This window comes from Sorghum bicolor, chromosome 1 (genome assembly GCF_000003195.3).
Source record: "Sorghum bicolor cultivar BTx623 chromosome 1, Sorghum_bicolor_NCBIv3, whole genome shotgun sequence".
In the NCBI taxonomy this organism is placed as follows: Eukaryota; Viridiplantae; Streptophyta; class Magnoliopsida; order Poales; family Poaceae; genus Sorghum; species Sorghum bicolor.
The window spans coordinates 71860211-71883764 of record NC_012870.2 but is presented as its reverse complement, the minus strand read 5'-3'; the positions used below and the strand labels follow the sequence as shown (position 1 = coordinate 71883764).

Sequence of the window (23554 nt, the reverse complement as noted above, 5' to 3'; positions counted from 1 at the left end):
CTTGGGACTTATAGGAAGAAGAAAAAAAAGCAAGGAGTGGAACAAAAGGAGACTAGACTACCGCTAGGAAGGACAAAGGTGAAGGGTCGAGATGGCGGACTAGAGGGAGGGTGAATAGTCCTTTCTAAAAAATATTACGCCGGCTAACTGAAACAAATGCGGAATTAAAACTATCGGTCTAGCCAAGACTACACCCCTCTATCTAAGTTCTCTAGCACCTTGAAAAGATCCTAAACAAGCAAACAAGGTGCTATCTTAGCAAGAGCTCACCTAACCAATTCTAGGAGCAAGGTCACACAAACCTATGCAACTAGTACTTTGCAAACTGGAGAGCTCCTACACAGCTAGTAAGCAAAAGCACAAAGCTCCTAAGCTCACTAGCAAGCTCAATAACAAGGCAACTAATGCCAAATTAGAGAGCGCAACTTACTTAGCTACACAAACTAAGCAATGTGACTAACAAGGTTGCACAAACCAAATTAGTCACGCAAGGGAACTACTTCTAGCTACACAAGCAAGAAGGTAACTAGCAAGCTACACAAGCTAACTAATTACAAGAGCAACTACACAAGCACAATTATATGAATGTAAGAACAAGCTTGTGTTAGGGACTTGCAAACCAACGGGAAGAACAAATGTTGACACGATGATTTTCTCCCGAGGTTCACTTGGTTGCCACCAAGCTACGTCCCCGTTGTGTCGACCAACACTTGGTGGTTCGGCGGCTAAGAGGTGTTACACGAACCTCGTCCCCACTAGGACACCGCAAGAACCTACCCACAAGTGAGGTAGCTCAATGACACGCACGATCCAATAGAGTTGCTCTTCGCGATCCCCGCGGGGTGAGCACCGTACCCCTCACAATCTCTTCTCCGGAGCACCGCACAATCTCCTTGCGTGCTTCGACGGAGTCACAAGCCACCAAGCCGTCTAGGAGGTGGCAACCTCCAAGAGTAACAAGCACCACCGGCTTGCAACACGAACACCTAGTGCCACTTGATGCAATCTCTCAATGCAACGCACTAGAATCACTCACTCGCTATTGATTCGCACTCTTGCAAGCACAAGTGAGTTAGAGGCTTTCCTAGCACTCCCCAAGCATGGACACTAAGTCCCAAGGGTGCTCAGCACCAGCCAAGGCTGGCCACCACTTCTATTTATAGCCCCAAGGGCTAAACTAGCCGTTGCCCCTTCACTGGGCAAAACACGTGGGCACCGGACGCTCACAGGGAGCCACCGGACGCTCAACTCCCAGCGTCCGGTGCTCAGGCGTCGGCCACGTGTCACTAGCCGTTTGAAAACGACCGTTGCCGCCAACGGCTACCACGTGCTCGCGCGCCTGCACAGCACCACCGGACGCTCTGCAAGTCCACACCGGACGGTCCGGTGCTCACCGGACTCGTGCGCAGAGAGGGTGTCAAACTCGCGACCTCACCGGACGCTGGGCACCGGACGGTCCGGTGCTCACCGGACTCGTGCGCAGAGAGGGTTGCAAAAACTCCTCACACCGGACGCTTACCACCGGACGCTCTCAGAGTGCGTCCGGTGCTTAACCCTAGCAGGGTCAAGCACACCGGACGCTGAGGCCAGCGTCCGGTGCCTCCGCACTTAGCGTCCGGTGAGTGTTTCTCAGAGAGAAAACACTCCCGCGACTTCTCCAAATTTCCCACCGGCGCAATAGAAAATATGCACTTAATTTTCTCAAAAGCGCCGAATCCCGCCTCGCAAGCTCGGCGGGAGGGAGAGAGAAACCCACACCTCTCTCAACCCTAGGAAACACCACCTCCTTTGTAAAGTGTGCCAACACCAACAAGTGTACACCACTATGTGCAAGTGTGTTAGCATTTTCACAAATATTTTTCAAGGGAGTTAGCCTCTCAACTTGCCACGCCACTCGATCCTAACACGTATGCAAAGTTAGATCGCTCAAGTGGCACTAGATGACCGATATGCAAACAAGTTTGCCCCTCTTGATAGTACGGACATCTATCCTAAATCCGGTCATAAACTTCTCTACACACCTATGACCGGTAAAATGGAAATGCCCTAAGTTATACCTTTGCCTTGCGCTTTCCATTTCATCTCCTCCAATGTTGATGCAACACATGCACCAACCAATCACCAAATGATATGATCCACTTCATATCATCACGTGACCGTATTGGTTCATCGATCTTGACCTCACTTGCTCTTCACCGTTGCCTTGGTCCATCGGCGCCAAGTCTTGCTCAAGCTTCACCGTCACACGCGGTCTCTCGCTTCAAAGCCTCCGACTTGCCCTTCACTCTTGCAACCGGTCCATCAAGCTAAGCCTCATCTTGATCTTCTCCACCTTGGTCACATAACTCCATGTCATGTCTCATATGCAATGAGCTCCTTCATCATCACATCATCACCTGTGGACTAATCTCCTGTGTATCTCATATAAACACTATTAGTCCACCTAAGTTGTCACTCAATTACCAAAACCAAACAAGGACCTTTCAAAATGAGACAAACAAAATTTACATCATAAATTGAAAGAAAAGACTTTTTAAGTTTGAGTGAGGATAATTGTCTACAAACTTGTATTAGTAGACTTGATTGCTAAATTCCTCTTCTACCGGAGAAAGTATTTTGCTTTTTCATATGAACAATATGTTTTCTTGTTAAGAAGCTAGGGTAGGCAAAGGAATACAGATTGAAAAGTTTTTGAATTTGACTACTGTAGCATTTTTATTTTATTTAGCAATTAGTATCTAATCATGGTCTAATTATGCTTAAAAGATTTGTCTCATGATTTATAGACAAATTGTGCAATTAGTTTTTGTTTTTGTCTACATTTAAAGCTTCATGTATGTGTTCAAAGATTCGATGTGATGGGTGGAAAATTTTTAGGTGGGGAACTAAACAAGCCATGAGATGAAGCATATCAAAGGTAAGGAGGCACGACATATATGCTTCACCAAGTATTGCCCAAGCTTATTCAAGAAGGCAAGTGAACTTCCCACCCTATGCGGTGCTGGGTTGTTGTCACCTTCTCCACTAGTGCCAAGTGCTTCTCCTTTGGCCATCCTTCTACTTCGTCTGTCGCTAACCACTTCCTTGATGTGCACACTTTGGGTGCCGCACCATAGAAAGTGGGAGCCATGGTAGTCAAGGATTGACAAATAAAAGCCATGAGATGAATCAACATGTTATGAAGCTGCAACGATTAGTGGAGACCGATAATAGGAGGAAAGTGAGAGCAGTACAGGCTATGAAGAGGACATCCACTATCAATGGAATTGACCTCTTATCCACAACAATTTTCAAGTAGCTCACACTACTACCCTTTATAACTTCTTTGTAGCTACTCCAACCTATTAAAACATAGAGTGGGTTTTTTTTACCATAGTCAAACCGACCTTTCAAACTAAATGGCCACCTAAAGCATCTAAACTTGGAGGTGTGCTAAAGAACTGAACTTGTCCATTCATGCCATCAATCTCGTAGTATCATTTAACTTCACCACTATGAAATAATCAAACTAAATGATCCATCTACGACAATTCAACCAAAACATCAACACCAACATGAACTCAATATACCCAAATCAATCATGTGCATTTAGTAATAATACAATAATAAATTAGAACCAAACACAATGATAAAAACATAGCCAACACACAAAAAATATTCCAAACCTTTATATATCAGCTCACTAGATCCATACAACTCATAGTTTACATCAAATCCATATGAAGAGACTACCCTAAATCTACTATATGCATCCAATTCTAAGTACCAAGACACACAAACATTCATTAAATCCTCAAACTTCCTAACCCTAGCTAGCAAAGCATCTATGAAACTTACCAACCAAACAACAGAGGGTGGTGCCTACCACGCCGGTGCATTGGCTGCCGTGCGAGGGAATGCCCGGTGATGGTAGTGGCGAAGAGCAACGGCTGGTCCAGTCATCAACGAGGCGGCAACACATATGACAGAAGCAAGCATGTTGTGTGAGAGAGAGACCACAAACCTCTATATCACCTGACGTGGCAACTCTATTGTGCCAGAGTCGTAGTCACTGGTGTGACAGGGTGGGCCCTCCTTTTGCCATGCAGGATTGAATTAATGTTCCACGTCACCATGACAGGTCTTGTCACGTCAATGCATGTGGCATGATAAAGTGATATTGTCATGCTATTCGCACCAGCCCAAATAAAAAAGACAGATCTCTATTTTTAAAAAACCAATCATTTTTAAAATATAAATCTAAATTAAAAGAGATTAAAAAAATCCGAGTATTTTGCAATCAATTACCATCCATACCCAAATTGGACTATTGAAGACTTGTAGTATTTTCCAATAGCCCACGCTCTTGAACCATCAGCGTTCCCTTTCCCGTCCAACTCCCATCCAAACGCCACCATAGGGTGCTCACCGCCTGCCTTTTCTTCTCCCGTCCACCGTCTGCGGGGCGCGCTCTCGTGCCGCTACTAGCGACCGCCGCCGCCGTCCTGCGGTACGTGCTCTGGTCTTCGTCGGTCCTTCGCCAGCGATCAACACCCAGGTATGCGCATCCGTTCTCCCCTTCCTGCTCTGCGAAACTGACCACCGAACTAACTTTTTATATCTGTGTATTTGTATTCGGATCTGATCTAACTACAAATTTCTATATCTATCATGTCCATTAAATTTGTTTTTTCCTTTTTCTTTTGCAAAAGTTCCATGTCCTTCACTGGGTCCGCCCCTGAGTCTTCCGATCCCAATAAGAAACCTGGTTCGTTTTTGTGAACTCTTTTTGTATTTTTTTTCCAGACTCCCTGTTTGTGACAGTTCTGGATTTCGCCTGATAGTTTTTGCGCTGCGTCTGATTTTCATAGCGAAAAAGCAGACTCGACAATGGGCTGCGTGGACACACCAAGAGGAGGAGAATTTCTTCAATGCACTGCGGCAAGTAGGAAAAGTGAGAGCCATAAATTCTGGATGCATTGCTCTTTTGCTATTTGCAATCTAGTTAGCACATAATAATTGATTGATGGGTAATCCCATATTGTTTTTCCCAGAACTTCGACAAGATTACACACCGTGTTCAGAGTAAAAACAAGGATCAGGTATTTGTTTTCAACCAAGACGCTTTTAGGTGAAACGGATACGCATTAGACTGAATTTTAGTTATGTATAAGTTATCCTAAGGAGTTCCTGTCTTTATGATGATTAGAGTTTATATTTTATTACTATGAAGATGTTTAATCTTTTCTTGCAATGTTAGTCGCCCTATCTTATTATATTAAAGTTTTAATTATGCTGTATATGAATCTAATGTAAAAAGATTCAATGCTTTATGTGTTATACAGGTCAGGCATTACTATTATCGTCTTGTTCGACGCATGAAGAAGCTATTGGGTCCTAGGTTCTTACTTGATGCAAAAAACTCCAAGGATACTATTGCTGCTATGCTTCGCTGGTAATTGAATATCTTATCATCTGTAAATTGCCTGAGAAAATATAGTTCATTATTGATTTTATTTATACACCATAGGAGCAAAAACTAGTGGTTACTTGGTAACGATTTCTGAGTTATCTATTTGGCATATGATATTTATAGGAATTTGGACGTCTTGTTTCTATTACAGATCATGCTGGTAGATTGTATCTAGCCATCTCTGATGTCTGAAGGCTGTGACTACCACTCATTATAGTTCCATAATTCCATAGTGGATATCTTGTCATATTTATTGATCTGTTATGTACCTTTCTATTGATTTTGAGGTGCTTGGCTTATTCTTATACATACACGATCTAAATTCAATTTCTAGTTGTTTAGCTTCATAATAAGTTTTCAATGCTTCTGCATTATTTCTTTTAGATAAAGCCAACATCCATTATGGCCATGCATTCAATTTTTTCTTTAAAAAAATTCCATTCCAAACTGTACATGAGTTTTTCATTTCATACGGCTCTTCCGTTCTTTAGAGAACTCTTTTCTTAATAATTTGTGAAACAGGTAACTTAGCTTTTGTAGAAAGCGTCATTTAAGGATGTGCTTGCTCGACTGCTGGCAGTTCAATATTAGCTGGTTTTGATGCAGGTGGTCTCTGCTTGAGAAATTTAGTTGTAGTGCATCAAAGCTGCACCTGAAGCCTCGGAGGTTCAAAACATTTGTAGAAGCATTTGTGAGTTGCTTTGTCCTCATTTTTTTTTCTCATTATAAACTGGTGCCAGTTTTTCTTCTTTGTCATGCTATCTTACTCTCCTTTTGTTTGCTAGGGAAAACAACTGCTAAAGGACAGTAAGTCCAGGAGAAAGCGTTCACGAGTGGATATGTGCCTACCTTCTCCATCTCCAAATGTCAGCAAGGTTCCTGGGAATGAGACTCCTGTAAAGTTGCTGTCAGTAGATGCTCAAAATGGTAGCAGAGTAGCATCTCCTAAAGGGACAATTTTCAAGCGGGTTGCAGAACCAATTTCTAGCAAGTCAGGAACAACTAAAGGCGACCTCTCTGCCACAAGAACTGTAAAACAAAAAAGGAAGGCAGGTGGGCACATCTTCTCTTTTCCTTTGTTATGACCTAACCTTGCTTATCTTGTCACAATCTGTGTGATTTGAGTTTCAGTAAAATTGTTGATGATTGAAACTACCATGTAGAGGAGCTCTCTAGTGCGAACCTTTGTTGCATTAATGTGGATTGCTGGTGACCTGTGTTTTAGGTGGCACTGTTGCATCTGCTGCATATAAAAAATGGGAGAGAGCAGCCATGGCTGGTGTTTCTTTAGTTGCTGATGCAGCTGAGGAGCTTGAACGCAACACGGTTAACCCGGGCATGTTATGTAATGTTGATGCAAGAACACTGACTTCATCATCAGACAGACTTTGTACTGTTGATGGTATGGCTTCTAGTAACTGGATTTCAGTTCTTGTATTTGCTGAACTTTGTTCAACACATTCGTTGGAATTAACAGTAGCAGATACAGTTCATTGTCCTGATGTTTTTAATCTGCATTTGCAGGCATTAGCACAAATCACATGAAGGAAGCAGATTCACAAGCACCTGTGAAGCTGAAGCTACAGTTATTTCCAATAAACGAAGCTACTCGGAAGGCATTGGAGAAGGTAAAGCATGGTTTCTTGCTACTAGTGAACTGCATAGGAATCACAATTTCCCTCGGTCACTGTATTTTTAACATGTCAGTTGGTACTGGTTAATAATTGACCGAGCACTCGGGTTCTTGTCGGATTCTTGCATGTTATAGATGAAAAGATGATGAATAGATAACTTGATTAGTGCCTTTTGCATTTTTCTCAAACTTTCCTTTGTATTTGGTTTGGGTCTGAGTTGGTCTGTTGAGTTCTCCAATCTGTGAGCAATTTGAACATTACATGGTGCTTTTTCTCCTCTTATCAGGATGACCATAATCCTCATCTGGAGCTCACATTAAGCTCTAGGAAGAAAATATCATCTGTGCTAGAACATCTAAACCGAAAATGGGGTAACTCGAACATCGCATCTGGAGAGCTTATTCTTTTTCCGTATTGTGCTAATCAAGAGGATTTGGCTACATATCAGAGGTGGACAACAAGAGATACTGTTGTAGTAGCTGATGTGTTTCTTTCTGTGAATAGCCCTTCTGTTTTCCGTTTAAGGTATATAATTTCTCTGATTGATAGAGTCACAACCTAATGGGTCACTTGTAGGTGTGTAATGATTGCTAATTGTTGTGTCAACATTTTCTTGTTAAGGTATGGTTGGTTTTCCCTTGTTGAGCTTGGAGCAGGAGTAAGTGAAATATCTTTAATCCATTTTGAGGATTGCATGGAAGTCATCCAAGTGAAATCACCATCAGGAGATAAGGCTTGTGTGCAAAAGGATGGTACTTTGCTCAGTAATTGCACTCATGAGCAATATCCTTGTAGTTCAATGTTATTGCATATGACACCATCTAGTACAGGCAAGAACTCTGAGGTTCCAGATCAGCCGGCTAATGTGCCCCCTCAGTTTGGCAGCCAAAAGCAAGTGCAGGTTCCTGTAACCCAAGCTTCTGAGGTTAGATTTTCTGTCTCTTGCATCCTTCTGACAACTAAATGTTTCTATGGGCGATCTTCCTTTCTTGTATTATAACTTAGTATGCATTTATACTTCAGGATGATCAGGGAATGAATTGTGTGGCAATATCTGAAGTAGAGTGGGCAGATACCCTTACAGATATCAGTGTTGGGCACTTACTGACAGAAACATCGAAAGACGCTCATTTAGATTGTGTAGGGACTAGTGTAAAAAATCCTTTGTTTCTTGAGAATCCATGCAGCTATGACTCGTTTGATGCTGCTGTTGCCCTTCATGCTTCTCATTATCAAGCATCAGAGAAGCCAGCCCATACTCCCCATTCAACCATATGGGGAGCAGAAGAAACATGTGATGAGTTCAGCTTTAATTTGTCAGCCTCCAGGAAGCAAGAAGGCTCAAACACTCCTAGCAGCTCTCCTGATACTGACAATGAAGTTCATCCTTCAAATTCGGAAGGATTTCAAGGTTTTCTTCAGGTCTGCTGACATCTTTTGGGTTCTCCTAGAAGGAAAATGAGTTTATATGTTTGAGTTGTTGACCTTGTTTATTTATGTGTTATCTCATGTCTTAGGACTTGATTGGAGGAGAGGCTGGTGGTGATAATCCTTGTAATGATGATGCCAAAGACATAGAGGAGTTTTATGCTAAATCACCACCTCGAAATGATGAAACTAATGAGCTGAAGGATCAAGCTTTAGCTGACATATATTGGGTACTTGAAGAAATCATAATGTTCTTTTGTACTGGCATTATCTTAGGCGAGCTTAACTTTTTTTTTTCCTTGGCAGCCTGATTCACTCGGACCATTGGACTTGGACATACCGTCTGTGAGATATCAAGCCGATGACATACTGATAGGGGACAGTCAAAATAGTTGGAGCCGCCTGATGGCAAATAGCCTCGATGCATTTCGAAATCTGTCATTCTTCTCGGATAAGAATGACTCGATTCCATCGATCATGTAGAACTGGGGATGCTAGGGCTTCCACGACTTGCTGTGTTGGTTAGGAAGGAACCTCCAATGCTGCATTTCGCTGAAGAGGGAGCTTTATTTTGTCCAAGCGAGCTGTTTGCTGCTGATACGAGTACCCAACTGAAACTGATGCAGCTGTTTGCTGCTGATACGAGTATCCAACAGATGCGGATTTGATACATGAGAGGGGCTCGTACTGTGGTAGGATAACATAACTTATGTACTAACCTGTACTCCATGTAATTATGGTGTCCTTGTACATAAAACACATACAAGCACTTGGTTACAAGTAAGCTTCTGGGGCCGTGTGCAGGATCAGTTTGCCTAATGCCCATCAAATGATTGTGCACTTCTTTCTCCCGGATTACATCTAAGGGCCTGTTGTGGCTCACTTCTCTCTCTCTCTCTCTCTCTCTCTCTCTCTCTCTCTGCTGTGCTGCCAAGCACTCGTTTCCAAAACAGTTTCATGGGTGATTTGATTTTCTCTAAGGCCTTGTTTACTTCCACCCAAAATTTTTCAAGATTCCCTATCACATCGAATCTTTAGACACATGCATGAAGTATTAAATATAGATGAAAATAAAAACTAATTACACAGTTTGGTCGAAATTTACGAGACGAATCTTTTGAGCCCACTTAATCCATGATTGTACAATATTTGCCACAAACAAACGAAAGTGCTACAGTGTCACGGATTTTTTTTTGTTCGGAAACTAAACACAGCCCAACTCTCACAGAGATATAAGTTGAGATAAAACTAAAAATAATAGCTTATTCTAGCTCTTTACCGTGAATTTAAAAAAAAACAGCTTAGAGCATCCCAGCACCTTTCTAAAATAAAACCTCTTCCAATAGTTTGGTAAAAAAACTTCTTAAAAATAAAAAGTTGTCAAAATTTCTCCTTTAACTCATAAATTTTTCTAGTTGAGGGAGCTCCCTATCCTTTCCCCGTCGAACGGTTTTTATGGATGCGTGTGTTTTTTTGGCATGAGATATTTGTTGACGCAAGTAGTTTCCATCTGCCGTGCATGGTAACGCTTTCGATCGCCGCTACTCGGCACCTGTGCAAAGCCTCGTGCGCCCTACACACTTGCTGATCCTTGCAGCGCACCATGCTGCAGAGGCACTTAGCAGCCGGGGGTACGGGAACATGGACACGTTCCCTGTTTCGGGAACTTCGTCCTGAAACGTAGAACGGGAACATCATAGAACATCGTTCCCAAATACAGTGAAACACGAATCATATATAGGAGCAATCATAGGAACGTCAGTCCCAAGTGACTATGGAACTTCGTGGTGTGTGTGCATACTGCGTCATGCCCGTCCGTGAGCGGTTGGCGAAAAATCTAGATGGTGATTGACTCATTGGCCTATACCTGTAATGAGCCTTAAGGTTGGAGTTGGACAGCCATAAATGAAACAAAAATACAATAGTAAACTATATCACGCTAGGAATCGAACTCATTTGGTTCAAAACAACACGTAAAACTACCTGAGCCAACCACTACGTCCCAAACACGTTCCTTTAGAAAGTGGAACGCGTTCCGCAACTTAAAGGAACGAGACGAAGCTATATACCCCCTACGTTCCATAGTTTATGAGAATGTCGTACCGCGTACCACGTACCCTATGTTCCGGGAACTTGGCTGCTAAGCAGAGGCACCCCATGTCAGCTAGGTGTTGGCAATGGTTGCTGTTGCCGGATGCAGGGAACACCTGCAGGCACGGTGGCCCCACTTTAGCTTTTAGCAAGTTAGGTCTTATTTAGATACACCCAAAAATCCAAAACTTTACAAGATTCTCCGTCATATCGAATCTTGCGGCACATGTATGTAATATTAAATGTAGATAAAAATATAACTAATTGCACAGTTTACTTGTAAATCACGAGACGAATCTTTTAAACCTAGTTGCTCCATGATTGGATAATGTTTGTCAAATAAAAACGAAAGTGCTACAGTGTTAAAATCCAAAAAGGTTTTGTATCTAAACAATACAAAACTGTTGGAGAAAGGTAAAATTTAATATTGCTATTTTTTTATTAACTTGCTAGATTTGTTAGTTTAGCAAGTAAATTATACTAAATTCTTAGAAATGCTCTTAGCTTCATAGAAAAGCTACTTGTGAAGTTGTTTTTTCAAAAAAAAACCAAGTTCAATAGGAAAGTTAAGCTGTGCTAAACATGTCCTAATATGCCCATCAGGGCTGTCAGCATACCTCGAGTAGGGCTATGGTCGCCGCAACCTGTGCCATGGCTGACTGGGCAAGCATAAGGGTGACGTTAAAGAAAAAAGAAAGAGGAATGAATTATTATTTTCTTTGCGTAGTCAATGTCATGGTGGTTAATTTTTGTCCAACTCGAGAAAACCACGAGTTTTTGAAGCACCTCGTGAGATGCTCGAACAAATCCATGGATCTGACCTCAGATCTAGAGTTTTGGTGAAATTGAATCCCATGAAACTGAGGTGTTTGTGAGTAAAAAAAATTGATGTAGAGTTGTTTCTTTATCTGGAGCACCTAAAACTCTGCCAAACAGAGCATAAGCACCCTCGCTTAGGGCAGTTTACGCTTTTAGGCCTTGTTTAGTTCCAAATTTTTTTGCAAAATCGACACTGTAACACTTTCGTTTGTATTTGAAAAAAATTGTCCAATCATGGACTAACTAGGCTCAAAAGATTCGTCTCGTCAATTTCGACCAAACTGTGCAATTAGTTTTTATTTTCATCTATATTTAATATTTCATGCATACGTCTAAAGATTCGATCTGACAGGGAATCTGAAAAATTTTGTAATTTTTTTTGGAACTAAACAAGGCCTTATTGTGCAATGGAAATAAATTAGAGAATAGCAGAGATCAAGAAAATGTAAACTTGGGTGGCGCTCCAAGTCTCCAACCGAGGCCTTGTTCAGTTCCGAAAAGATTTCGCATTTTGGTACCGTAGCATTTTCGTTTTTATGACAAACATTAACCAATCATAGAGTAACTAGGCTCAAAAGATTCATCTTGTGATTTACAAATAAACTGTGTAATTAGTTTTTGTTTTCGTCTATATTTAGTGCTTCATACATGTGCCACAAGATTCGATGTGATAGAGAATCTTGAAAAGTTTTTGAATTTCGGGGTGAACTAAATAAGGCCCGATTCTGATACTAAGGGGGAATTTCTCTGTTACTATGTTTTTTCGGCTCTAATACACCGACGGCATGTTTAGAACACAATTTTTTGTTTCTATATTCTTTTTATAAAACTGAACTAACTTTGTAAAATTCCTGCACAATTTGTCAACTCTATGTTCTAAACTTGTAAAATTTCTGCATGATTCATACTCCCAATAGCCGTGACAATAGCTGAGACTGAGATAGGATGGTTTTCTCATTTCCCCGTTCGCCGGTCGCCGCTAGGCCGCTGCACATGCGTACAGGCCCGTCTCAGTTTGGAAAGACAAGGCCCAACTAAACCAGCCGTATATATATATATACATACTGCGAGGTAACCCTAACCGCCACCAGCCTCGGCCTCTCCTCTCGGCTCCACCACACGACACTCCAGCCTCTGCCCGCGACAACGCTAGTACGCCACCGCCACCAAGCCCGGGCCTCATAACCCTGCTGGGCTACCGCCGCCGCCGCCCTTCGCCGATATCTTCGCCGGAGAAGAACGCCCACCAGGTATTCCCACCCCCTTCTCTTCCCTGTCTGCTGTGCGAAACCGAGTTTTCAAACTCACCTCAAGCTATTTGGGTATTTGATGCCTACTTAAATTCTAACTCTTTGCAAAAAACTGTCTGGTGTACATGTGTACACCCGTGTCCCTTTACTAGATCCGCCGCTGCGATGGAGTCCGTGGTGAACCCGAAGGCGTACCCGCTGGCTGATGCGCAGCTGACGATGGGTATCCTCGATATCATCCAGCAGGCCGCCAACTACAAGCAGCTCAAGAAGGGAGCTAACGAAGGTACCGGACCAATCCCTTGTGCACGTTTCCTGGCCTGTACTCTGTTAATTCTGGGGCTTTCTTATTCAATTTGTGTCTTTTCTGTTTGCGCGCAGCGACGAAGACCCTGAACAGGGGGATATCGGAGTTCGTAGTGATGGCGGCGGATACGGAGCCTCTCGAGATCCTGCTCCACCTCCCCTTGCTAGCTGAGGATAAGGTACCGTTTTTTTTTTCCCTTTTCCCTTTTGTTTTGTTTCGCTTATACTAGTGCTGTGTGATTATTGTTTTTGCCCTTTCTTGTATTGTGAGTGAGAATGAACGGTCCTTTGTTAACTGCTTAAGCTGTAGAGGATTTCTTTATTGGCTTTGATTGCATTGAAGCCAATCCTTTGATGCTAGATATCATGGATGCTTGCAAAATTGTTGTCAGATGCTCAGTGTGTGTTACTCTGTCCAAAAAGTAATTGCTTCAACTGTGTTTCTTAGTTAATTATCTGTAAATGGTACCCCCTGTGTTTGAAAACATAATACTCAATTTTGTGTCGCCCTCAACCAACATTTTTCCTATTAGTATGTAATTTTTGTGCCGTGAGGTTGGTATCATTCGATCTGTATTCAAAACCTTTTTCTTTTATGACTATACTTTTTGATAACACAACAATATAATTATAGAATAATTACTGGTTAAATTCTGCCATAACAAAATGAAACATGCCTTTTTTTTAAAAAAATGGAGGGGGTTATGAATTGATGTGGCCCTCAGTGCCAGGAGTTGGATTTTCTTATAAATTTAATGCTAGCAGGTTTTATTCGTTAAGCAACGGACATGTAGTGATAATTCAGCCAGGCAGTACAGTCCTGCTAGCTGATAAAGCTTGCGTTTTTAGTTAGTTCTACATGCTTCTTCGTGCTCCCTTCTATCCTGCTTGGTTGATGACATGAACTACCTGTATACATCACTTCTGTTAAGAGACTTCTAAATGAATATGACAACATTCACCATTTTCTTACAAATTTAGTGCTAGCAGGATTCTGTTGAGTAACGGACATCTAATGATAATTCAATTCAGCCTGGCAGTGCAGTCCTGTTAGCATACTTAATGAATATTGCAACATTCACCACTGGACCTTATCCAAAATAAAAAACCATTCACCATTGGCTAATAAATTTTCCCTATGTTATGTGCAGAACGTGCCATATGTATTTGTTCCATCGAAACAAGCTCTTGGCCGTGCTTGTGGTGTGACAAGACCGGTCATTGCTTGCTCAGTGACCAGCAATGAGGGTAGCCAGCTGAAACTACAGATACAGGGCCTCAAGGTACTTATATTCTGTCATATTAGTTGTTGATACTGGATATTTTATCTTCTATATATTTGTGCATATCTTGATTCTGTAATATTTGTTATCGTGTTCTTGTAGATTAATCATATTTAATGAATTGCAGGACTCTATTGAGAAGCTTCTCATCTGATTTACTGAGACCTTTCAGTGTGATGGGCCTCGGGGACACATTTTTCAGAGGCTTGGACTGGTGATGGTGTCTTGTTTACTAGATTTTACACTTTCCAAAGTATGTTTGAACACTGTTATGTGGATCATAATCGAATTGTGTTGTGTCTTATATTTGTGACTCATGTATTCTCAAAGATGCCTGTGCATCCTGGTGGCTTGGTATCTGTTGAGATTCCAACCATTACTGTAACGATTGATTACAACGGGTTTGAGAATTGGATCGATTGGGTGGTTGCAACTTCTATGTGACTCCTTATTTGGGCATAGTTCCTTGCATTTATCTAGTTGTGCTGCCAATGCTGTATTAATTGATTTTCCTTGTTACTTGGATTTTTGCTGTTAAAATGATGGCTGCCTAAATCGTTTTTTATGCTGCATGACCTCTAAGGGTCCAAGTCCAATTTCAGTGGGGTTTTATGTCTCAATTTGTAGGACTTTCATGTGGTACAAATAGTTTAGATAAGTTTTATTTTTATATATGAAACTTATTTCATAACATGATATTTGTATCATCTCTATTTCTACTATATATCTAGGTCTATTGAGACTGATCTAATGTTCTACAGTAGTAGTTTTATATAAATCGGTCGAACTTTAGTGTGATAGAGAAATTTTTAATTGAGGTTTTCAAATTGGTCTGCGAAGTATTTTTAACTCGGTTGAACTTGAGAAATTTTGACGATAATGAGGGTTTCAAATTGGCTTGCGAGTTTGACACCCTGTTCGGCTGCAGGCCCTGAGTCGTTGGAGCACAGGCCTTGCAATTTTTAGCGCTGTCACCGTCCCACACTCGCATGACAAATTCCCCGAGTTTTGTATGGCTCTCGCGTGTTACTGCGCCGCCAAAGCGAGAATCGCGATGTGGTTCCTTCCGCACCGCAAATCGTCGCGGCGGACGCGCCTCACCCCGGGCTTGGCTGGCAAGTGGCAACGCGACCCACGTGCCGGCCCGTGATTGCGGGTTGCCGACGCTTCTAGGTCGGTTCCGCGCCGTGGGCCCGCATACACGTTTCGTGCGCCGCGGGAATACTCAACCCCGGCTCCGCCTGCAAGCGGGACCCACACGCTGTTAACCTGTAGCTCCGCCCGTGACGCGGAGATGCAGCGCATCGCCATCCACAGCACCCGCACCTAGATTTGTTCCACTGACATAGCGGCCCACCACGGGCCTGTGCCAAGCTGTCAGCGACTCCGTTCCGGAAACTAACACGTAACCGAGACGGACGCGCTAGTTCCCCGCACGACTCGGCCTCCTCGCCCTCGGCTTTAAATAGCGGCTTACCCCCATCCCCTGGAAGAGACTCTCTCGCTTCCTTCTCCTGCCGCAGCCCTAGAAAATTTTTCCCCTCCCCGTAGCGAAACCCTAGCCGCCACGCCAAAAACCAAATCCCGCCGCGCCCGAAAATTTCCGGTGGGTTCCTTGCCGCGAATCGATCGATTTCGAGCGATTCGCGGTTGATTAGGCCGGCTTTGCCGCCAATCCTTGTGATCCCTCGGCGGGGTAGAGCGCGGTCGACCGTCGACCATGTCGAGGTGCTTCCCCTACCCGCCGCCGGGGTACGTGCGAAACCCAGTGGCCGTGGCCGTGGCCGAGGCGGAGTCGACCGCTAAGGTTTGTTGAACCATCGGATTTACACACGCACGTGCCGGATCGTTTGTTCTTCCTGTTGGTTTTGCTCGGATCTGTGTGTTGTGCGTGTGTGATGTGGGTATCGCACGTGCCGGGAAAGCTAACCCTTGCGGCGGAGGGAAGTACCTGAATCCTGTGTAGCTTAGCTACGAGGTCTTTCAGATCGATTGAAAATTTAAGTTGGGATGGCCGCTAGTCGAGATTGGTTGGGTCCGATTTGCGAATATTGGTTGCATGGTTATCGAAAGAATGCTAGAACAACAAATTCGATTCAACACTGTTGGATTTACACATTTAATCGCCCAAAGATTATGTGGGCGTGAGCAGAGATCCTGACAGATTATGAAGCCCAAATTAGTTGTTCGTCTATTGTTGTTCGATGATTAGAATATTTGCCATCGAGTGCATCCGAGACTGACCAAAAATTTGTGTTGCCCAAAATTCTCTTTGAAATAGTGTCTCGAGTGCCAATTCATATTTAACTGAATTTAGTACAGTATATGTATTTTGCCTAAGCTTGTGTAACAAGGGTGAGCTGGCATTTGTAGCATCAGCATTCAATGCTCTTTTGTAGCAAAGCTAAATTGATTTGAATTGGGAATTGCATTTCTTTTTTCCTACTGTTTTTAGTGTTCTCTTTTTTTTTCTCATGTGGGTCAGTACATGTATTTGTGTTTTCTTATTTTTCTTATGTAATATGTGGAAAAATCACTGTTCTGTAGACCAAAGGAGTTCAGAATTATTTTGGTCTTGTATGTCAATAGCAATTAACACCATTTATTGTGTTCATTGTTAGTTTTTTTTGTTCTGTGGAGTGTGCAGTGTTGCAGGTCTTAACTGAGTAATGTGGTCGACATGCTTGTAAACGAATATAATTCTGTTGCTAACTGTGTAATTATGAGTCGGTGATAATTGAAAAATCTTTGTGAAGCATTACTGTCTGAACTGTATGCAAATGCTACATTCATTTCTTGTGTCCTTGTAAATATCATAATACATGATATTGTCAAAATGCTGCATTGCATTCCCGTCGTCCGTTCTAAATCAGAACTGACGATTGCTCTGGTGGCTGAAGCTCCAGAAAGAAAGGGAAAAGGCCGAAAAGAAGAAAGAGAAAAGGAGTGACAAGAAAGCTCCCCAGAAGGGTGAGACGTCTAAACATTCAAAGCACAGCCATAAGAAGAGAAAGCTTGAAGATGTCATCAAAGTTGGGCAGGATCCCAAAAGGGAATCCAAAGAATCAGTTGAGCAGTTGGAGAAGAGTGGACTCTCAGAAGAGCATGGAGCTCCTTGTTTTGTACAGACGATCCGCGACTCTCCTGAGAGTTCACAGGACAGCAGCAAGAGGCGAAAGGTTGTCCTGCCCAGTCCTAGCCAAGCTAAGAATGGTGAGACTATTCTCTTGTTTTTGTTATTTTGATTTCCATTTTTTATTGGAAAAAAATCAATCTGTTGTTTCAGGATTTTATTCATCTTTACTTGTCATTTTACAGGGAACATCCTTCGCATCAAGATTAAAAGTAATCAAGATTCCCAATCAGCTCTTTCGGAGAAACCAATGGTTCCTGAGCAGCCATTGGTCCGACAAATGGGATCAGGCTCGTCCCTGTTGGGCAAGCAAAATTCTATCCATCATAAGGTGAATGTGAGATCTACATCTGCTCAGCAGAGGGTAACTGGTGACTCCCAAGCAGTACAAAAATGTATTATTACAGAAAGTCTGGCAAAGACCATGCAGAGAGTTGTTCCCCAGCCTGCAGCGAAGGTCACACATCCGGTTCATCCCCCGTTGTCTGTTAAGGCGCCAGTTGGAAGATCTGACCTACCTCCAAAGTTTTCGGGAAGTGTGGCGTCTTCACCTGCTGGAGTGATGGGAAGATTTGATCCTCCACCTGTTAAGATGGTGTCACAGGGAGTTCAGCGTCCAGCTTCCATGGTGTCACAGAAAGTTGATCCTCAGTTAGCGAAGGTGTTACAGAAAGAAACGAGATCTGCTGTTTGCCTACCAGACGCCCCGCAGCCTCCTGTTCTGCAAAAACCCAAGGACTTGACTGTTCTCAAGCAGCAGGATCTCATCACCTCTTTGCCAAAAGAAGAGCCTTGCTTCTCTGGTAGAAGTGCAGAAACAGTTCAAGTGCAGGATACTAAGCTCTCCCGGTCAGATCGGAAGAAAATCCGCAAAGCTGAGAAGAAAGAAAAGAAGTTCAGAGATCTGTTTGTTACCTGGAATCCGATATCGCTAGAGAATGAAGGTTCAGATCTTGGTGATCAAGATTGGCTGTTGAGCAGTACAAGGAACTCTGATGCTAGCATGGCTCAATGCAAATCAACTGGTGGTGTAGGGCCGATCCATCCAATGGTGCAGCAGCAGCCTTCTTTGCAACCCAGGGCCACTTTTCTGCCGGACCTTCATATGTACCAGCTGCCATATGTCGTACCATTTTAAACATCTGTCGAGGTAGATGAGAATTAGATGAGATGTTGGGAGAGAGCTGTGTGGATGTGGGAGATAATGGTTCCCTGCCGCAGTTTTCCAGCTTTGTTCCAATCGTGTTTGTTTGAGGCCAATAGAGTTCTGGCAAAACTTGTAATGTTCGTTAATTATTTCGCACGTTTATGTAAGCAGTTGAACTGCAAAAGCTTAACTGTTACTGTTGTATGACACGCAGTATTTGTTCTATCCTTAATCTCTTTTATTTGTATATATGAATGGATTAATTGCAGCAACTGACAACTGGTCTCTTAAGATTTACTGATAGTACCCGTTGACTTGTCGAAATCTTGTCAGGAAGCCATTTGTCGCCGAAAATGTGGCTCTGGTGATTTTTGATTGTAAACTGTACACACGGTCCCGGTAATCAAACCATACAACAAACATGTGTAGTACCGGGGTGGGTGAAGAGGTGAAGGTAAAAAAATTGGAAAATACATGACCACAAAATCGCAGGCTTGAATCAGTCGAAGCTGGACGATCGGCTCCAACGTTCTCGCAGGTACTCTTCCAACGGGCTGAGGCCGCTGCTGTGCTCCGTGCTAGAGATTGACTCGGAGTCTTCCACGTCAAGAAGCGCGAGGTCCAGGTGTGACCTCACGTTCGCCGCCGGGTAAGCCTCGTCGTCTAGGCAGTCCGGCTCCGTTGCGTCCTGGTCGGCGATGCTCGCCGTGCTTTCTCCTCGTAGTATGCTCAGTATCTGCACGGCACAAAAAAAAAAGACTGGTCAGTGAAATGCAAATTGCACGAGCTAAAGCTGGTTGGAGGCTGGCTGACCTGCGATATCGGCGGCCTGAGTCGAGCCGACCTCCGGAGGCAGAGCGACGCCGCAGAGGCCATCCGCCTCACCTCCACCTCGTCGTGCTTCACGTCCAGCCTCGGGTCCAGTAGGTCAGAGATGTCGCCGCTGCTAAGCACCGGAGTTGCCTGTCACGCCAAAGACAATTTGTTACTCTGTCCTCTGCGTGCTGAATTACCACTTAACTAGACATGAGATGGTTGATCGGTAGCATAGGATTGCGCTCTTACCCACATGACGAGACTCTCTTGGCCCTTGGGTGACGACCCGTCGCTGCTGATGGGCTTCCGGCCGGACAGGAGCTCCAGCAGGACGACGCCGAACGCGTACACGTCCACCCTGTCGGTCACCTTCCCGTACATGAAGTACTCCGGCGCCAGGTACCTGCATCGCACAGTAATAAAAAGAAAACATCAATTTGTGTGGACGAACCACAGAACACCGGGTACAATACAACGCCGCCGAGGAACAGGCTTGGAGGAAGAGACGGTACCCGAATGTGCCAACGACGTCGCTGTGCGTCAGGGAGGTCGGGTTCGTCGGCGCCCAGATGGCCAGCCCAAAATCGGATAGCTGCCGCAACAGGGAGTTCAGAGTTCAAGTCCAAACGAAAAGCTTCGCTACGACTAGGATCCATGTCAGTGTTCGTAACTACCTGAGGCTCGAACTCTTCCGCGAGGAGGATGTTGGACGACTTGACGTCCCGGTGGATCACCGGCCGCGAGCTGCCGGAGTGCAGGTAGCTCAGGGCCTCCGCGATCCCCAACGCCGCCTTGTACCGGTTCTCCCATGACAGCGCCGGCTTTGACCTTTCTCCTGCAGACCACAGCAGCAATCAGACGTCAGAGTGAAGAACTCAACTGCTCCCACACCTCTCAACTGTTCTGAACGCGACCCGTTTCCGTTTCCTGAGAAAAAACTAGTCTCTTGTACGAATCGTTGTCTGCAGAATTCCCGGTTCCTTAGAAGCAAATCCACCGTACTGAGGCGAATTGGGTTTCGGGGTGACTTCACATGAACACAACTGAAGATGTAACTGTCGGACATGTGCTGGTGGTACCGTGTAGGTTGTCCTCGAGGCTGCCCCTGGGGAGGTAGCTGTAGACGGAGATGAGGTTGCGGCCTTCCACGCAGACGCCGATCAAGGGGACGATCCGGTGGTGCTGCAGCTTGGTGATGATGTCCACCTCCCGGAGGAAGTCCTTGGACGCCTGCGCCGACGCCTTGGACAGCTTGATCGCCACGTGCTGCCCGCAGGCGAGGCTGCCCCTGTACACCCTGCTGTTCCCTCCGTTCCCAATCAGGTTGTCTGCGACAAGCCAAGAACTGGGTTGGTGTCTTGGTGACGACGATGAATCGTGTGAGCTGAAACCTGAAAGGCGCGAGATGTGAAAGAACCTGCGGCGAAGTGGTTGGTGGAGTCGTAGAGCTCCTCGTAGCGGAACCACCGGCACTGGGCGCCACTGCCACCAAGCATTGCCTTGAGCTCCGACTCGAGTCCCGCCCCGGCATGCGGCTCGGCGGACTCCGACGGCGCGGACCGCCGGGGCAGGCTCATCACCCAGTGCACCACCGACTGCTTCCGCGGCTCATGATTCTTGGCGCTGGGCGTGTGTACAGGGGCAGCTGCGGCGGCGGCGGCGTGCGCGCGGCGGAGCAGCGGCCACCCGAGCCTCTGCTCGAGCGTCACGCTGCCGTCGCCTTTGGTGGCGTCGTCGAAGGACTTGGTTGCCGGCGCGGCCGCGGCGCCGTGGCCGCAGCTCCGGGCGTCCAAGTCCATGGACCGCGCGCTCCGGTTCGGGTTCGGGATGATCACCTTGGGCTCCAGTCCCACGCTCGGGTGCAGCACCGTGCGGAGCACCGGCTTCGGCTCTGCTCCTGCACACCAGCTCGCCACCAAACGATTAGCGACTCGCTAACCAAAGCCTCCATAACTAATAACCACACTTAATTAAGGGGCACTTGATTACCAAGTGGTGGCTTGGGCGCCTCCCGGACGAAGACGGCCTTGCCGTCCTGGATGGCGACGACGGTGGTTGTCGGCGGCAACTTCTTGGCGCAGTACTTGGCCAGGCAGGACGACCCTCTGCGCAACCACAACCAAAATGAAAAAAAAAAAGGGGAGCTGCTAAGGAATGGTGACGAAACAAACAGTTAGATCATACAAAGGTTGCTGCCAGCAGCGTGCTTACCCGAAGGAGTACTTCTTATTGGCGCCAAGCACCACGACCATGGCGGCGCAGAGCTTGGCCTCCTTCACCAGCTCCTTCTGGATCGAGCTCCCCGGCGTCACCCGACCGACAAGAACGACCTGACACAGACCATTCAATGGCGGCATGTGAATTGAATCGGCAGCAACATGGCACACAACTCCCGTAGCAGCCTCGCCACCGGCCCACTGCTCTCATTCCTGCCCATCCTTGCTCACCTGTTTCTGGTTGCAGAGGGCCTCGTAGTCCGCCAGGTAGTCGTCCAGCGTCCTGATCAGCTTCAGTGTGTTCGTCTTGTCTGCGACGAGAAACAAGAAAATGTCATTCAAGAGAAGAAAAAACCGCTAGTAATTCCCAACCACTTCACCGGGATTGGAACTGAAATAAACGAGCTGCCAAGTTTGTTCATGGCGGATACCAACCGGACTTGCGGTAAATGTGCACGGCGACGATGCGGTCGCCCCGCCTGGCCTCCTCGTGGAGCGCCCACCGGAGCAGGTCCCTGCCGACGGCGTCCATGTGCAGCCCCACCAGTATGCACCGGCCGACGCCCTCCCCGTGGTCCGCCGCCATGATGGCCGAGAGCCGGCTCGCAGCTCCACTCCAGAGATCAGCAGGAACCGAAGTTGTCCATGGCGAAGCAAGCTGGTAAGTAGCCAAGGCAGGCCACTGGTTTGCTCAACCACTAACCGCCGCCGTGGACTTGCTGCTGTCACAAGACGATCCGGCGCCGGGCAACTGGCTTGGAGCCTGCAACCAATGTCTGACCCGGAACCGCGACGCTGGAATAGAAAACTGCCGGGGCGGCGGTCGTCGCCTGGACAGGAAACTGGAAAGCGAGCGCGCGAGCGAGTTCCGTTACCAGGAACTCGCTGCCGGCCGGGTAACGTACAGGGCCTCTCCGGCCACCCACTCGCTTTGTGGCTGAATTCGCTGAACCCGAACCGAAAGGCGCGGGCGCGCGGCGGGGGAGGCCTGAGACGAGGAGGAAGAAACAAGCGCAAGCGACGAGAGCGGGAACTATATCCTGGGGCCGGGCCGGACCGGACCGGACCTGGGCGCTGGGCGGAAAAGGAGGCGTCGCGGCGAAGGGCGAGGGAGGGGTGGGAGGCGACACGGGTAACCACCTAAAATCTGGTTAGCTTGTCAGGTTTCAGCTGCTGGGCGCGCGTATTAAAATGGTTGCCGTCATGGCGCCACGCCCGCCGCCCGGGATCGCTCGTCGCCATCGGCTCAACCACTCCAACCACGCACAAAAAGCACGAGGCCGAGGCCGAGGCCGAGGCCGGCCCCGTCGCGTCCCTTGCGCCGTTGCGCGGAGGCCGGAGGGGGAGGACCGGACGAACGGCCAGTCTTGCCGGCCGCCCTCGCCGGTCAGCGTAGCGCGGCTGCTGTTTCAGCGCAGCCAGCCAGCCGGTGCGGCAGTGGTGGTAGCAAACAACGAGACGGTGACAGCGACAGGATGACACACAGGAAGCCGGCGAGAAGGAGGCGGAGCGGAGATGACGCGAGGTATGTGGGCAATAGGATCGGCGATGGTGCGTGGGGAGAGGTGGTGACGGGGACGATGAGCGCATTGGGCAAAGAATTCCTTGGTGGAGGTTGGAGAGGCAAGGGGTGGAAAGGGAGCAATTGGAGAGGCAGGACAGGGCGCCATCGCCGATGGGTCCATGCTACGATGGGTCCGTACACATCGCAAAAGGGCGCAAAAAGGACGAAAATAGCCCCATATTGTAAAAAGAAGAAGTCGAGAGTGCTCTCTGCCAAAGTAAAAGGGAAATGCTTCGTTGGGATCGATGAGGATGGCACGTGGCTTTTACACGATTTCAAACGGGGGGAGTGTAGTGGCCTGTGCGAAAGATAGTAAACTGTTTCTCTCAAGGTCAAATGGGGAAAAAAAGTGTGTGTTACTGTACTTTCTGAATTGTATGGCGTGCTGCCAATCGAATCACGAATTCAATGCGCG

The 23554-nt window shown here is 46.1% G+C and overlaps 4 protein-coding genes across 4 annotated transcripts; 3 read left to right on the top strand and 1 right to left on the bottom strand.

The window, feature by feature from the left end:
• On the top strand, positions 4348 to 9362 carry LOC8078865 (TSL-kinase interacting protein 1). Its single transcript, XM_021451854.1, has 14 exons — positions 4348 to 4537; positions 4692 to 4747; positions 4851 to 4933; positions 5034 to 5081; positions 5325 to 5434; positions 6059 to 6143; positions 6238 to 6505; positions 6678 to 6854; positions 6977 to 7080; positions 7373 to 7611; positions 7708 to 8011; positions 8110 to 8508; positions 8604 to 8744; positions 8821 to 9362. Exons 2-14 carry the CDS (start codon positions 4696 to 4698, stop codon positions 8995 to 8997), a joined length of 2187 nt encoding a protein of 728 aa, XP_021307529.1. The 5' UTR covers positions 4348 to 4537; positions 4692 to 4695; the 3' UTR covers positions 8998 to 9362.
• On the top strand, positions 12501 to 14746 carry LOC8078864 (NHP2-like protein 1). Its single transcript, XM_002468147.2, has 5 exons — positions 12501 to 12674; positions 12827 to 12960; positions 13056 to 13159; positions 14132 to 14263; positions 14391 to 14746. The coding sequence occupies exons 2-5, from the start codon at positions 12840 to 12842 to the stop codon at positions 14415 to 14417; spliced, it is 384 nt and encodes a 127-aa protein (XP_002468192.1). The 5' UTR covers positions 12501 to 12674; positions 12827 to 12839; the 3' UTR covers positions 14418 to 14746.
• LOC8056821 lies at positions 15751 to 18815 on the top strand. The gene is made up of 3 exons (XM_002468146.2): positions 15751 to 16070; positions 17164 to 17476; positions 17582 to 18815. Exons 1-3 carry the CDS (start codon positions 15984 to 15986, stop codon positions 18532 to 18534), a joined length of 1353 nt encoding a protein of 450 aa, XP_002468191.1. The 5' UTR covers positions 15751 to 15983; the 3' UTR covers positions 18535 to 18815.
• On the bottom strand, positions 18859 to 23232 carry LOC8078863 (serine/threonine-protein kinase CDG1). Its single transcript, XM_002465531.2, has 11 exons — positions 22011 to 23232; positions 21807 to 21886; positions 21571 to 21689; positions 21349 to 21464; positions 20777 to 21256; positions 20439 to 20687; positions 20034 to 20194; positions 19872 to 19951; positions 19609 to 19762; positions 19357 to 19506; positions 18859 to 19279 (listed from the first exon to the last, which is right to left on the bottom strand). The coding sequence occupies exons 1-11, from the start codon at positions 22159 to 22161 to the stop codon at positions 19043 to 19045; spliced, it is 1977 nt and encodes a 658-aa protein (XP_002465576.1). The 5' UTR covers positions 22162 to 23232; the 3' UTR covers positions 18859 to 19042.